The following is a 16,590-nucleotide window of genomic DNA, read 5'->3' as shown; positions in this document are numbered from 1 at the left end:
CGTTTCGCCTGCCTCTTTCTCGTCTTCCACTTTGTCTTTCCACTTGCATTAATGGCTTTGCAGGGGAGCGGGGGGGCGTGTCCACAGGGCCGCAGCCCAAAGGGCACCGAGCAGGGCTATCACAGGAACCAGACCGTGTGTGCGCCGCAGCTTCACTCTGAGCCCGGAGGCAGCGCTGGCTCCTCCTCAGTCCCTCTTTAAGTATTAAACTGAGTCCTTATTAATCACCAGCATCGTCTGGAGCCTGATGCCAAACTGGCATCGAGACACTGAGGTTGTCAGAATGGTTGCCATCTAATCACCAAGTAAGTCTAATTAAGGTGGTTCTTTATTAGATTAAAAAAACAAAAAACAAATCATGATTATCTTTTATTATCTCTAAGAGAATCAGAGCATGTAAACCTACTTCAAGTTTGGGCCTTGAGGTGGTATTCTCCATGTGACCTAGCTGGGGATGTAACCTGGGACCTGCGGGCTGTGATGTCATTATGCAAAACTGTTTATTGTGCTGTTAAAGTTAAAAATTTATACCTGAGAGAAGTGCAGTCAGCAGTCATTAAACCTAATTAAACATTGAGGGTGCAGACAGACTCAATAAATACAGCTTGGGACATTAAGGAGACAATGAAAGCAGTTTTTTCAACTATGGCTAAAATATATATTTGTTTATTCATTTATTTTCCCCCGCTGCAGTGTGCATTTTGAATAAAGCAGAATAATGTTGGGACAGAGGCTGCACATGTGTTTTTTTAGTTATGACACTGTTTGTGTGGTTGTGTCTCAGAATGTGGGTTTCATGCTCTTGTGGTGTTTTCTTATGGTTTGGACCCCGACTGACGGCAGTTTTCTGCCATCGTGTCAGAGCTTTTATGTTTGTTTGTTTGTTTTCTTGAGTTTCTGAAATCGTCTCGATTACACTCAAAACATGATCTGGAGCTAATTTGATTGCATTAGATTTTCAGTCGGGTGGGTTGTAGTCATGTTAAGCGGTGACCCGACTCTTACTGCGCGCCGCTGAATTGGAAATCAATAACAAATGCTGATCAATGTGCCAAAAATGTAAAGTAAAAGACAAATTCTTTTGGTGTGTATTTTGGCTTTTTTTCTCCTACAATCATTTCTTGAGATGGGATGAAACCATAACACTTCCACACCCCAGATTTCAAACTTAAAACCTTCAAAAAATGTTCATGGATCGCAGAGCTCTGTTATGGGATCCGCCCATATGAACAAGGCGAAAAGGATGACGGATTTGCCTGGAACCGCTCTGCTCTTTCCCACCCCGGAGAGCTTCGCCTTTTTAGACGACAACAACTTTTATCTCTGCAATACTGCCAAACGACCCGAAAAGACTCCCATCGCCCCCGATGGATTCCGCGTAATCATCCCACCTTCACCCCCGAGGATGATTAAAAGCCTGGCCTTCCTGCGCTGCTCATCACATTTACAGTTTGGTTGCATCAGGAGGGTTTTTTTTTTTTTTTCGCCCTCCACGTGCTGGCTGTCGTTAACCAACAGCTGGAGGGCTTTGGTTTTGTTTTGGTGTTTTTTTTTTTGTTTTGTTTTTTCCTTCAGGGTAATTTTCATTTGCCGCATTCATATTTTAAAACCTGCCGTCCGCTTGTCCCGTGCATTATTTTTTTTTATCCCCTCTCCCGGTTTATCGCGCCTTTATTGGCTCTTTAGGTTTGATGGTGTTTCTGTTGCGTTCAGCTGTTCGGTGGTTCTTTATTCCGCCCTTCGCTCCCAGTTTTTTAAATTTTTTTTGGAAAGTTTTTACCTCTTGTTTTTTTTTTTTTTACACTGATGGGGAATTTAGAGAATGCAGCTGTTTCTTTCCAGCAGCAGTAGGAGCGTATTTTGCCTTTATTGGCTTGAATCGCGCGCCCCCCCCCCCCTTCACCTGATCTTCATGCCAGTGTTTGCGCAGCTCAAAGACACTTGCCGCGATTACACTGATGCAGCACTTTGCGGTTTTTCGTAACGAGGCTGTGCGGGGAAGTGCGCCGGAGCAGCTGCAGAATAATGAGGCGACAATTTAAATAAATACAATTGGGAGGGGGAAAAAAAGTATGAGCCTTGTGAGAATTTACACTTGTTTGCAGCGTGTCAGATTTGTTTCTGGCCTCACAGCCCCCGAGCTCCGACAACAAGGCGCGGCTGCTTGGATGCAGATGTGTGTGTGTGTGTGTGTGTGTGTGTGTGTGTGTGTGTGTGTGTGTGTGTGTGTGTGTGTGTGTGTGTGTGTGTGTGTGCGCGTGTGTGTGTGTGCGCGTGTGTGTGCGTGCGTGTGTGTGTGTGTCGCATGGAATGTGAACTACAGCTGTGTTTGATTCTTTTTTTTTCTCTCTCTCTATGCAGATTGTCTTCAGCTTCAGTGTGCCTGCCTCTTTTGTTTGTTTGTTTTAAAAAAATTAAAAAATAAATGTTATTCTTATTTGTGTGCCAGTCCTCAGCCTCCGCAGCCAAAGACCCCCGAGGTGCCCTGGGCGGAGTCGGACTCTCCGGTCTTTCACCTGACTGACCAGACCTTCGACAGCTTCCTAGAGGAACATCCCGCCGCCCTGGTCATGTTCTACGCTCCGTGTGAGTAAAGGGACTAAGAGTTCGCCCACTTCCTAAGCCAGATGTATTGAAATCCAATCAGATGTCAATTTCACTTCAATTCAATTCATCCTAATGCCAAGCAAATCTCCTGGACAAATATTTGCTTGAAGTGAAGGAGTGAAAATTCTTGGTGTTTCTTTAAACTGGCTGGTCTGAATATGGCCATATGATTCCATGCAATATGCACATAGCAGTGATAAACTGAAACAGTGTGTTGGCCATTTCTGATGCTAATCACCATCGGTAAAAGTGGCCAGAGTTCAATGTTCTCTCCTCCATAATTGTTTGGTTGAAAGAAAAATGTGGGGGGTTTTTTTGTGTTGTTGTTGTTGTTTTGACATCTTTTCTTGAAAAATCTGAGCAAACTGGACTATCATTTAATCAAGTTTTTACTGTTTTGTTTCCTTTCGTCTGATGCAATTCTCCTAAATGCAAGACAGATGCTAACGGGGTTTGTTTGTTCTTGTTAGCGTCTCAAATTCCAGCCCTATGTTCGTAATCCCCCGCGAAGCCGAGCGGACGCACCAGATTCGTATTTTTTTTTTTTTTATCCCTTCAGAGCAAACCAATCAGATTCCCTCACTGCCAGGTGAGTCAATTGGCTTTGTCACTGTTGTGTCCAAAGCCCGCTCGAGCAAATCGGCTGTCCCCTTGATGAGGGAGAGCCAGGTTAAAACCAGCCAAAGTGTTTTGCGACCGACGCTAGCAACCCCCTGAAGGGGAGTTTTTATGCAACATTCATACAGGTTTGCATTTTTTTAGAAAAAAAAAAAAATCCCCCCCCAAAAAATCTGCAAGAATCTGCCCGTCTCTTTTCCGTCCTGTTATTTCCATACTGCTTTTCCTTATGCGCTCAAACAGAAATCCGTATCGCGGCCTGGTCCACGCTCTGTGTTTTCCGCGGCAGGAGATTGACCTTAAACAAGCCACTCCCCCCTTCCCATCCCCCCGTCCACATCATAATGAAGAAGCGCGCCGCAGCGTGGCCCACGGCCGCCTTTTTAATATCTTTCAAGCAACACTGGAGCTTTAAGGCGAAGGGGGAGCGAGACGGATCGGGCTTCAGGTACACAGACGCGACGCTTATTAGTCGGCCGGCTTTATTGTGAGGCCGCTGTCCGTCCGGCGGGATTTATTGACACCATAAGAACGTCGAGCACGTGCCCGGCCTTCTCTTTTACCGGCGCCTCTTTCTCTCTCGCTCTCTCTCTCGCTCTCGAAACACATAAACAGCCGTGTCGTAGTCTAGAGCCATAAAGAACGCGCAGTTACGGAGCCGCACGCTTTAATCCCGCCGAGTAAAACACACTCTTAAATGTTCTCTGGGGTGGAATTCTTGTTTAGTCCCACAAATAACACACGCACGCATGCACACACACACACACCCATGTTTAACTGTCACGCTCCGTAATAACGAGCAGATGCAGAAAGCAGAGAAAGAGATTTTGAGGAGAGGAAAAGGCGGGCGAGGCGTCTGCGGCAACGTGAGCTTCGAGTATCGCTGCTCGGCGAGCTCCGAGCTCCGGAGCTCATCCTGGCAGCGGCAGCAGCGCGTGAGAGCAGCTGCCATATGGTTCGCATAAGCCCGCCTGTCGCTGTAAGTCACGGGCCATATTGCAGCGGTTTTCCCAGAAATAGCCAGCCGCGCCGGGTCCGTCAGCTAGCGCAACCCTGCCGTCAGTGTTGTGTAAGTCAGAATGTAAACTTCACTCATTTAAGCCTCCTTTGTCGTCGAGCCTTTTCCCACCTTGGTTACGCACATTTAGCCCTCTGTTTGCAACCTCCAGCGGACTGGCTGGGTTTTAGCTCCCTACTAACGCTGGTTAAAAAAAAAAAAAGCTTCTGCTCAGTGCCAGATCAGTTTAGCAAAACTTTTTGGATAGTGCAGAACTTTTAAGAAGGAAAAGCAGCTCATTCAGAACCACCACTTAAAAACAAAATCTACATTTTTGACACGTCACGTCCGTGCTTTCCCTCCTTTCGATGAATATATTTATATATATATATATGTATGTATGTATGTCCAAAAAAGAGTAACGTCCTCTGCCTAACGTCACCGTGATTATGATTCATTATGCTGAAAACATGAGCACATACTTTGCACGAGAGCGTCAGAGTGCCTCGAGGCTGCCGGGAGCAGTGCAACTCCACCCAGAGGGCAAAAACACACTCCAGCTGTTGGAATGACGAGTCCACATCCGCGGCGCTAAAAGACTGCGGTGGGACCTGCCACAATCCACTATTTCATTATCCCCCCGCCCTTAAATTGAAAATATTTCCTGTAATATTTAAAGTCAACTCCTGCCAAAGTGTCACAACATGGGATTTTTTTTTTTTTTTCTCTCTCTTTTTTTTTTTTTTTTTTTCTTGTCTTTTTCCAGAAATATGAGCTCCGGAGTTCGGAGAAGCCAAGTGACATAATTTAATATCCGTCTGTTCGCGATTTAAAAACAACTCGCCTGCGCGTCTGTGTTATGTCGATGACGGAGGACGGGGGTGCAGCCGTTGGAACTGTTTTCAGAGAGGAGGCAGAAATGTTCTTTACTGTGCGAAACTCACCTCACTGACGTTTTACAAGAAGCGATCCGTCGCAAAGTTTCCACAAATTATACACAAGACAAAAAGCTTTGCAGCTTCTTACAGACGGATGTGAAGTGATGAGTTTTTTTTGTTTCTTCTTTGAAGTTTTATTTCTCAAACAAAAAAAGATTTCTTGTTGCTTGTTGCTCCTGCAACAAGTTGAATGCACCTGCTCAGAGCCAAGTCGCAATGCTCAGGGCCTCCTGTGACTTGTCTAATTAGTGCACCAATTGTATCTCTGAGCAGAGCATGAAGAACGTGTAGTCATTTTAAGCAGGCTGTGAAAAAGGCTTTGACGAAAAAAAAAGAAAATGAATAAAAAGACTGGTGCTGCTGGTCCAGGAATGGAATAGTTTGACATCTTGAAAGTTGATCACTGATGATCAAAGGGAGTCAATCAACTCGTTTGACTTCATTCTTCATCTGTGCTGGACCTCAATTCCAACAGTCGCTAAACAAACAAAAGTCCAAACAGAAATCTTTGCTGGAGTTGTTCTTACTCTGACCAAAAGTTGCTCAAGCTTGACATCATCATCACCATCATCACCATCATCTTGGCCATCATCATCATCATCATCATCATCATCATCATCATCATCATCATCATCATCAGGCATCTGCTACCAAACCTCTAAAAATGTCATCATCATCTTCGTGTTCATCTTCATCATCATTGTCATGCATCTGCTACCAAACCTCTAAAAATGTCGTCGTCATCATCATCATCATCATCATTATCATAATCATCATCAGACATCTGCTACCAAACCTTTAAAAACGTGTACTTGGACACCCATCCGTCTAATTGACCCTTTCAGGATGTAACCAGACATGATTTAAGACTCCTGGAGAAACACGAGTGACTCCACTCGTCAAATTTACAGTTCCGCCATCAACATGCCAGCAGTAAAAACCGCCACTGACAGCCCAGGATAGACGCTGGAGAATTACACCCGTCGACACGTTGATTTAACAAGACAGCGGCGCTGGTGTAATATTGTGCAAAGATTGCACCATCAAACCTCGCCGCAATGGCTTTATGGAAGCCGTTTCTTTTGGAAAAGACACTTTTACGTGTGTGTGTGTGTGTGTGTGTGTGTGTGTGTGTGTGTGTGTGTGTGTGTGTGTGTGTGTGTGTGTGTGTGTGTGTGTGTGTGTGTGTGTGTGTGTGTGTGTGTAAAGATTGAGTGCTGATTTGCTCATCCATCTTGTTTATCCTCACTGAGGTGGCAGCTTTAGACAACGGCTCACCTGATTGGCTAATGTTAAGGTCCTTGCAGATCTACTACTCTGTTGAATTCCATGTATATCAACAGGTAACAATATGGAAACAGTTATTTCATGTTTTTCATCTTACGAGTTTCCAGGTTCCGGGTTTAATGTTTTCATGACGCCCATTATTTAAAATTAGCTAAGAGTATTTAAGCGTGTTTGGCTTTCTTTTTGTTTTTTCCAAAATTAAATTGACGACTTCACCAAATCACCTTCCAGTGTTTGCTCTAGGTGTCTGGTCTGGTCTGTAAACATCAAGCAAGACTATCAGGTTTTTTTTTTTTGGTTCAATGGCATTACAATCATTTCAAGCGTTTTCAATATGTCCAAACCTTTTCTGTAAAATGTGATTCATATCATTTGTGCACTTTTCCTGGTGCATCGTGCAGAGAAAACTCTCATTAGTTTAAAAAAAAAAAAAAAAAAAAACCTTTCCATTCCATGAAACCTCTAATCGGTCCGTGACTCATCGGAGGCCCCCTAATTTCAAACTCCACTCGCTACCTGTCAAGCTCTCACACGCACCATGATCGATGCCACCGGCTCCAAATCTGACGTTTGATTTCCCTCCTTCAGGGTGTGGCCACTGCAAGAAGATGAAGCCAGAGTATGATGAAGCTGCAGAAATACTCAACAAAGGCGGCGATGTAAGTTTGCTCTTCTGTTCTGTTCGTCCGTGCGCTTTCCATTTGGTCGCACCCGCACAGGTGGACGACGCCTCATGAACAGACCTCAATAACAAACCTTCGTCTCCGCCTCGGGAGGCCGTTGGCCCTCGTAGCCGGACCCGGCTGCTCGGTTTGTCCTGCTGGCGATGTGTTTGTGATTAGCGGGGCGTGTCCCAGCCTCCCTCTCTTCCCCGCTCTCTTGCCCATTCGGCCCTCCGCAGTAATCCAACACTCGCAGCCAAGGGAGGCAGGCAGCGCACCAGTCGACTCCGGCCTGGTGACTGTAGCAATTATCTCATCCCTCCGACTTGGAGCTGTTTCCTCGTGGCTCTCTGCCCGCTGCTGGAGGTCAATGGGAAGAGCCGGGCCATTATCGAGTGTGGATGGACTGAAGCCTCTATTACCAGCGGCCCTTAAAACCCAGCATGTCATTTATATTTCTACTTCACGTTCAATTTCCAGATAGTAAAGTAGAGCTTCGTAGGCTCTTCTCTGTAAAGGTACTTGGATTTTTACCGAGGGGGAAGGTTCACACTACCAACACAGCCCTTTTATTAATCTGCTTTCCATTGTCGAGCTACTCAGTGGATCAAATTATTTGTGAGTTTGAAACAAACTAAACAAAACCGAGTCCTTTTCCAACTGATATGTTTTTTTTTTTTTCAGTAAGCAACGTTCAATCCTTAATAATTAAACTAAAAAAACAATAGCATCTGATAGAATGTGGAAGAAACAGAGGTTGCGAAACAGGCCACATACCCACTGGCAAATTGATATTAGGATTAGAGTTTGTGATATTTGTCCATAGATGTCCTCATGAATCTGTTCTTGTTGTCGTCTCTCTTTTAGGTGCGTCGTAGTGCAAGCGAGCCACGCCTTCCGCGTGAAAGTCTTTGTGTTCTCTCAGTGTTTGCTTATTTCTGGAGGCTGCATTCAGTTAGCTAATTATGGATTATATCCTGGTGACGAACTGTATGATCCCACGAAGTCGGCGCAGTTGTTTACATCACTGTATCGTGAGTGTCAGAAGTTCAAATGAACGTTTTGGCAGGGGAAAAAAACCTTCCTTTTAACTTTCCGTGTTTATTGTGGTGGCCAAAGGACATTGGTACTAATGAGATTTCAGTTGGTTTTGCTGAACTGGTCATTAAAATAGCCCTTAAAACAAATGAAATTTTGACAAAGCCGTTACAATGTGCCATAAACCACAGAGTGGAGGCAACGTAATGAGATTTTGGTCATTTTCCCGACGGAAAAAAAAAAGGAGCTCGGTCAATGTTCAAAGTAAAATGCGTGATTATCTTCATCTTGTGGATGCAAGAGCCCTGGGATGCACATTTGATTTCACTATGCATATTAGAGTTAAAAGTAGGTGCAGTAGTTGTTGTAAAAATCCCCACTAAGACTGTGTCGCTGCTGTCCGCAGAGTCCCGGAGTTTTGGCGGCGCTGGACGCCACGGTGCACAAGGCGGTGGGCGAACGCTTCAAGATCTCCGGCTTCCCGACCCTCATGTACTTCGAGAGGGGCGAGGAGAAGTACACGATGCCGCAGCTCCGCAACAAAGACAAGATCATCGAGTTCATGCACAAGTGAGTCACACGCCGCGTTGATTTTTATTGCCGCTCGTTAAAAATGGAAAATAATTCAAATGCATCGCGTTCAGAGAGTCGTTTGTACACTTGGATCTTTTTACTGTTGTGGGAACTTTTATTTCTTTTGCCTCATTTTACGCGACGACTGCGTCTTTATTGAGCCTTAAAAAAAATTAAATGGAACAGATTTAATGATGTCAATTGACCAAAAAACTTTGGCGAATGTCCTCCACCGGGCTATAACGCTGTTATTACTGATGAGAAATGATTTTCACTGTAATCCGAGCCATTTTTTTTATTCACTTGTTTTGTCTGCAGCCCCCAGGCCCCGCCTCCGCCGGAGCAGTCCTGGGAGGAGAAGCCGTCCAGCGTCAGCCACCTCGGCTCCGAGGATTTCCGGGAGGCGCTCAAGAAGAAGAAACACGCTCTGGTCATGTTCTACGCGCCATGTAAGAACTTGCAACCACTCTTACTTAACGCCCGTTCCAGTTTGTTTCATAAACCGGGCCGTTGCCGTGCAAAAACACACGCACGCACGCAAATCACTTTGCAATCCTTTGCAATCAGGCCCGTTTTATTGCCGCTCTGTTAACGCGATCCTAGCGCCGGTTCTAACTGGCAGACATACGCAACTGAGAGCTGCCAGTGAAGCCGCCCATTCACAGTTTATAAACACTAATGATGTCATGGGGGGATGTTGTACAATACAGAATCTTTTCAACTTGCGTTTCTTCCAAAAGCTCTTCAGTGCCGAGTGAAATCCTGCCAACGTGGACGTCAGAACTCCCATCTGGTGCCTTTTCACGCCTCTTTATCTTAATTTCCATATTGTAATCTATAATACAACTCCAGAAAATGGCATATTTAGCCCTCTGTTTACATCCTCCAGCTAAAAGACTGGGTCTTTGTCTGTTGGACCTTCCACATGTTTGTGGACAAAAGCAAGGTGGTCATCTGGGAGTAATATCAGTAATGTCACCTATGTGACATCACAAAGGGCTGCTTGCCAGACCTTGATGTTTCAGCACAGACTTTCTGGAAACTTGGGCAAGAAAAAGAGACTGATGGATTTTCTTTTTCTGTGTAGTTCACTGACAGCTTGGAGAAACATTTTTGGAAAATATTGTCAAAGTGAGCTAAAGAGACCTTTTTTTAGCTCTGCCTATTCATTAGTGTCATAATTGCTCGTAAAAATTTGACAGCAAAGCGGCTGTCAAACTCAGGCACAATCCACATGATTCCCGGCTAATGGCTTCGTTCCCAACAAGAACACGAACCAGCGGAGGTCTTTAAGTCACAGACACAACAAGGCTTTCACTGACTCCATGTACTATTATGTCTGATATTGAATTCATCTGTTTCCTAACTGGAAGCACGTGGCCAAGCCTAAATCTCTGGCTTTAAAAGCCCCGCTGTGCAAGTCTGGGAAACACTGCCGGGACCTCTCTGACGGCCAGCGTGGAGCAACATCTGAAAACCCGCGTTGTTGCCGCGTGCGTCTCCTTGGCCGTGAATCTGAGCGAGCCGCCATCAGACGTCTGTCCGGTTGTGGGAAAGCGACTGCAAGGGAAACGTCTTGTCGGGAACGTCTTGCCCGAACGGCACTGTTTAGGGTCGTCGTGTCAAACCAGAGGACTGTCATGACGAGTGGGTGATAATGGAGAAACTTGTACCAAAACTGAAAAAAAGATAAATGAAGGGAATTTCACAAATAGACTTGAACCAAGGCTAAATATCGATAGGAAAGCATCTTCACAACCTTTTATTTCTTCCAGTTTTTATGCACAAAATTGATTGGTGTGCCATTAGCTTTGCTAAGCATTGAGTCAAGTGCCCACACATGGGCTTCTGATTTCAGACGACACAAAAAGTGGGGGAATATGACATTTAAAAAATGCCCTTGAATGGGATTTCAGAAAATTATTCGTCCAATGATATTTTTTCAACCTGCCAATGTCGCGTATGCATTTTGCCCATTGAAAGCGATTGAGAAAGGGAGGCAATGCACCTCAATTGTCTTTCACTAAATTTTCAGAATACAATACAATTAATAATTAATGATATAAGAAGTTTTATTTCATAAAAGCAACGTAGTTTAAGGGTAAAAGTACCACATTTATGGCTAGAAACATTTAAAAAATGCTTTTGTTGACCAATGACGTTGATATACTGGAAATAATGGTGCCTCCTGCTGCCGCCTCTGCTGGCTGGTTCGAGGTGCATTCGGCGGCCGCGGGATTTCTCACGGCCGCTCAAGTTTTGTCCTGACTTTCGTAGGCGTGTCGAGATCACGTCCAGAAAATTTAGCAACACCTTGGCAAGATGTGATCTCGGAGTTGGAAATGGACGGCCAGTGACGGCACCCCCGCGGGTCTGGACTAGTTTTTGTGTGTTGAGAAGCAGCTACAGTTCAGCAAGGCAGCTTCTATCTGCTTTTCTTCTTCTGCGTTTTTTTTTTTTGTGTGTCACTGTGCTCTTCTGCCTCAACCTATAATTTCTTCTTTTTCACCTTTGTCAAAGACAAAAGGAACGTTTTGTCTTTAGAGTTCCGGGTGGCATGGTTTTACATTTCTCATCTCCCAATTTTGTTTGGAATTAACGACAGTAATAAAGATCCTAAAAATCCTACTTTTACCTTTTTTTTTTTTTTTTTTTTTTTTAAACTGTCGGCGTGATGATGGATGAAGGAGACTTTTGCCGCGCGAGGTGACACGCTCTCCACGCGAGCTCTTAAACTCCTGCGCCGATGCAGCCGGAATACCGAGTGGCCGGCTCGCCTAATTACCGATTCCCTCGCAGTCACTCGCGCGCCACCTCGCCTCGCCGCCTCTCGTGTCTGATGAGGGCTTCAAAGGCCGCGCGGCCGGCACGTCGCAGCCAGGCCGCTGCCTCCCGGACCCTTTGGTGTTTGTGCTCTACAAAGGGAGTCTCCAGGTGCACGTCGGGCAGCAACAAGCTGCCGCCGTCCCACTCCGCCCAACCCATCTGCACCGCCAGAGAGCCCAGGGCTTTCGCGCAATGAGCCGCGAGTGGAGTTGTTGTTTTTTTTTTTTACTTGTTTTGCTTCTTTTAAAAATACAAAATTCAAGTTTTTTTTGGCCTTTTAGCCTCAAGTTAAATCTAAAGCTCCCCTTGTGATTGACCTCGGGCAACGCGCAGTGGGTAATCCCTTTACATAAATACTAAAATTGAATTGTCCGATTGTGTCCAATTTAGCAAATAAGCACCAGAAGTGATTTCTTTGAATAAAGAAACGAAGTGAAGAAAGATGGGAATAAAATATTTAGGTGTGTTCAGAATCTGATTGTTTTTCTCCTGGCCAAGTACTTCATCGGTCTCTTTCTTGCTCGCTTCCTGTTTGACAAATTTTCTGAAATGGGCAGATCAGTCATCCAGAAGTTGTTAAGAAGATTACATCTGATGCAGAAACACAATATATCCCTGTGGTTTTCCGCACAGCGTCCACTCCACCTGCTCCGCCTCGGTTCTGGTGCTCTGATGAAACACTTGTTGGACAGTTATAACGGAACCTTTCATGGCCATCAGTGGTGTGCGGCCTAGCGTGGTTCAGGCAGGAAACTGATTTTGACTCCATTGTGGTTTTGAGGGGCGACACAGGGAAAGGAACGCAAACTAAACGGTCGCGGAGTCGACGGCTGTAAGAGTCGAATCTGGTTTCACAGTCGCGTCCGCGAGTATGAACGCTACTTTGCAAATCTAAAAATGCTTTTTTATTCCTCTTTTTTTTTCTTTCATTTTTTTCTTTTTTCAGCAAGTGTGACTGCCAGACATCAAAATCCATTTGGAGCAGAATCGTTGTCTTTGTGTTCCTGATGATTCAGAAATGAGGGTGTTTTTTTGAGGGTTTTTTTCAGCATGATACCGAATTTGGTTGATGCCTCTTGAATCTATTTTGATAATTTGCTTGCTGATCAAGCCATTAACAGTGTACCGGCGGACCAGACTGTGCGTAAAACTCCATCTCATAATCATAATCATGATAAGCATCTGAAAATAAACGACCGTCACCGAAACACTGCAGGGGGGGGGCGGGGGAGCGGAATTACAGCAACCAAATTCACTCAAATGAAACAGAGCCAGTGGCGGAGTGACATTTTGTTGTTGTTTTTTTTTCCTCTTTTCCCTTCACTAAAAGCCTGTTTCTCCTGTGGCAAAGCTGCATTTCCCCCGCTTTCTATCTTCTTGGAAAACCCAATTTACAGCCGTCGAAAAAGATTGCACGCTTAGCACGTCGACGCCCCATTTTCCTCCCCAAAATGGGGGGGGTGAGGGGGGGGCAAAGCGCCAAATCCGAGAAATCTGCCCTCGCAGATTCGTAACGGTTCAAATCTGCAGGCGATCCGCAGGCAGGAAGCAGATCTCCTTGTCTGTAAATGTGACGCGTTGCCGCCGCGTGCGCGGAAGTACTTTGCGTTGCCGTTATCGATGCGGCTTTTATGAGAGGCTATAAAAAGATTTACGGTTTCTCATAAACTCCCCGCGAGAGAGCTCGAGTGCGCCGTCAATCACAGAAACGCCGCGCTTTGTAGTGTCAAAGGTGTGTGTGTGTGTGTGTGTGTGTGTGTGTGTGTGTGTGTGTGTGTGTGTGTGTGTGTGTGTGTGTGTGTGTGTGTGTGAGCTAGAGGGATTGACCGACTTGTGCCATTTACAGTATAAATCCCGATGTTTGTTTTGTGACGGTGTCTCTCTGCTCTCCTCCTCCAGGGTGCCCGCACTGTAAAAACGCCGTCCCCCACTTCACCACAGCCGCAGAGCTCTTCAAAGAGGACCGCAAGGTTTGTGGTGCTGTAACAACACACACACACACACACACACACACACACACACACACACACACACACACACACATGCTTACAGCTGCGGCATGACAACAACTCTCGTTTTCCTCGTTCGGACGTGCTTGCACAGTGGTTCCGCTTCAAGTTACTTTGAGACAAGTCAGTTTGAGTTGTCATCGAGTTCTCACCTCGCATTGTGGCCCGTTTGATCGGTCGGAACACATTTGCGCCAGTGCGAGAAGGGAAACGGTCTCGGGCAAACCACCAACATATGCAGCCACAAAAGCTGCTACTGACGACTCCGCGTGACGTCACAACGCCACCGCGTGAGCTGACAGCGACACCAGATTCAGCGAGAAGGACGACGGACGAGTCCAATTCTGCAGTGACAAAACATTTTATCTTACATTAAGACTATTTACCTTGTGAGCTCCCAGGACTTTGTTTTAGTTGGATTATGTTCAGTTCCACATTTGAATTGCAAGATATAAAAAAAAAAAACAAGAACATTGGGCCAGGAGGACAGTAGCCTTTAACTATAGTAACTATGACACACACCTGTTAGACAAATACGACAACCTCTGATGGCCGTTGGTAGTGCAGCCAAAAGGGTACTTGGGCACCAACAGGGATTTCTAAACGGCGCCGGTTTTCAACTCCAGTTCTGAGAGGCAGCTTGGAGGAAAAAGAACGCAAACAATCAGTTGCAGAGTCGACGGTTTCAGGAGTCTCATCCGGTTTTGCAATCGCATTTGCGAGTGCGTGCGAGTAAAAGCGGCACATGAGAATGCCCCTTTCGGCAAACTGCGGCTGCCGTCCATCAAAAGCCGTTTGGGGCGCGATGCGTTCTGTGGTCCCGAAGGTTCGGAAATTAGTTTTGTCGTCTGTAAACATAAAAGATTCTCTATAACCTGCAAAACAAGACAAAGAATATAGTAGCCAACCTTGTTCTATAATATATACATGAGTTCTTTATTACCATGACTAAGAAATTGGTTTTGTCCCGCCTCTCATACATAAAGTATTAAACATACATCTTTAATGGCGTCCTATTGCCCCCCCCCCCCCCCCCCCCCCCCCCCCATGACTGCTGGGCCAATCCCCCCGCTCACCCTTTAACAGCAGCCCAGATCAGAAGTAAGAGTAGATGCCATAATCACCACATGAAAACGTGTATTTGTACGCTTCTGACCACTTTTCACCACGTGCTCCTATATCTGTGCACTGAGCTGTTCAATGTCATTTCAGCTGAAGTTGTTGCCCAATTTATCTCCTCGCACACTGCGCGCATTCTTCTTTGAGCTTTTCAAACAGTTCAGCATGGCTTTTTTTCTTCTTCTTCTTCTTCTTCTTCTTCTCCCTTTCAAAACTATCAGCTGTTCCCCGACCACTTAGCCGAAGCCCACACAGTCAGGCCGCACAGCCCTCCGGACGCGGGGGGGGGGGGTTGCTAGAGGTTCACCGAGTCACAGCGGCGCAGAAATCTTCCCGATCCTCCATCATCTCGACTCCCTCTTTTCGTCTCCTCCCCGAGGACTCGTGTCCTGACGCACTCCCACTCCTCCTGCTAATATTGCCTGACTGCAGGGCTCAGTATTTCCAAACCTCTGTAATTGGATGACTCAGTCCAACACACTCACGCGAACACACACACACACACACACACACACAGAGACACCGAGCACACTTTTCCGGACGCGTGTCTGGAAACACTTTGAACTCCAATTCATCACGCCAAAATAGCACTCACATTTAAAAAGTGCAAGTTGCTTTTCGGAGGGGAGATTTTCATTTTTATTTAGAATTTTCCTTGATTTGCTCAACGTGAGCTCCAAATCCATCGGGCAGTTTTCTCGGAACGTCTCAGAAATCATTGTCGCATGGTGTTAGAAGGGAAGAAAGAGTGACGTATCCTCGGCAATGATTCATCCATTTTTCATGAGGCAACACTTTGTAACGTTTCTTCGGCAAACCAAGAGCTCGGCACCCCGGCTGAAAATGTTTCAGCCGCCGAGTCGAGACGCTCGAGACCTTCGGTTTCTTCGCTCTTACTTACGACAAACATGAGCGCATAAATGCATCATGAATTGGGAAAAACAACAAAGTACCCTTCGCCACTACATAGATGATGTGATGTAATTGGTTGAAACACTGTTTGCCCATTACAGCTGCCGTCTGTCTGACAAACACGAGCTTTGAAAAAAAAACACTTAACAGGGAATTAATCATCAAAGTGGCCGCCATGAAAAAACCTTTATTTGAACTTTTAATCTAATCCAATAAACTGCAAATGTGTGGGTTTTTTTTTTGTTTTTTTTTTTAATTAAAGTACATACAATCTAAACAAGTGCTACAAGCACTAGTTGTGCTCTTATATGCTACATATTGAGGCAGATCCTGGATCTAAAGCTTTGCAAGAAATCAGAAAACCTGTCTCACCAGATTAAATGTTTCCTATTTGAGGCTAAAGGATAACCATCAATCGGTCAAGAGCCTTTGAGAATGTTTGAAAAGGAAAAGCAAAACTTGACGATTGACTATTCAAAATTTGACGACCCTTCTACCTGTGACATTCAGACCAGTAAGATTTGGTACTGGGAAAAGGATCAACTTGAGCTTACGGTTTCAGTTGGCCCTCGTGCTGCAGGCACATTGGCGCTTTATCAGTGTCACTATTAGGAAGTAATAACTCTTACGGTCCCTCCCTCGGCCAGTGTGTCTGAACTGGACTGAAGTCAATCAGAGTCAGAGACTCTGGGCCTTTGTTTACTCGGTAATCCTCAGTGTTTATGAAGGTAAGCCACTGTGTGCTGTACCACGCAGTCTTATTAGCTACCCTCGCCTTATTTGGCAAAGACAAACATCGAGCTGAGCTCTAGCTCTTAGGATGTAAACAATTAAAAAGTGCACATTATGTGCTGCGATGCTCCAAAGGAGCTCCTCGCAGAGTCGCTGGTCCTTTTTCCTGGATTCAATCGATAGGAAACCTCAAAGTGGGCCAACCACTGGAACTGGAACGGAAGTCGCCCAGAGTTTCTCACTTCATATAAATACTGATCTGCCTCCCAGAG

The 16,590-nt window shown here is 45.5% G+C and overlaps 1 protein-coding gene across 1 annotated transcript in view; it reads left to right on the top strand.

Annotated features, from left to right (window-relative positions):
* Positions 1-16,590, top strand: part of pdia5 (protein disulfide isomerase family A, member 5) — a 52,555-nt gene that overhangs the window by 29,835 nt on the left and 6,130 nt on the right. Inside the window, exons 11-15 of the mRNA XM_076030995.1 lie at positions 2,450-2,586; positions 7,036-7,106; positions 8,554-8,717; positions 9,039-9,169; positions 13,446-13,516. Of these exons, the coding sequence (XP_075887110.1) occupies positions 2,450-2,586; positions 7,036-7,106; positions 8,554-8,717; positions 9,039-9,169; positions 13,446-13,516 (574 nt within the window). The remainder of the gene's footprint in view (positions 1-2,449; positions 2,587-7,035; positions 7,107-8,553; positions 8,718-9,038; positions 9,170-13,445; positions 13,517-16,590) is intronic.

The sequence above is a fragment of the Nelusetta ayraudi genome, unplaced genomic scaffold, assembly GCF_046127955.1.
Source record: "Nelusetta ayraudi isolate G7.1 ecotype Tasmania unplaced genomic scaffold, CSIRO-AGI_Nayr_v1 ptg000031l, whole genome shotgun sequence".
NCBI classification, from domain to species: domain Eukaryota; kingdom Metazoa; phylum Chordata; class Actinopteri; order Tetraodontiformes; family Monacanthidae; genus Nelusetta; species Nelusetta ayraudi.
The sequence above is the reverse complement of the archived record's forward strand: the minus strand, read 5'-3'. Positions and strand labels throughout refer to the sequence as shown.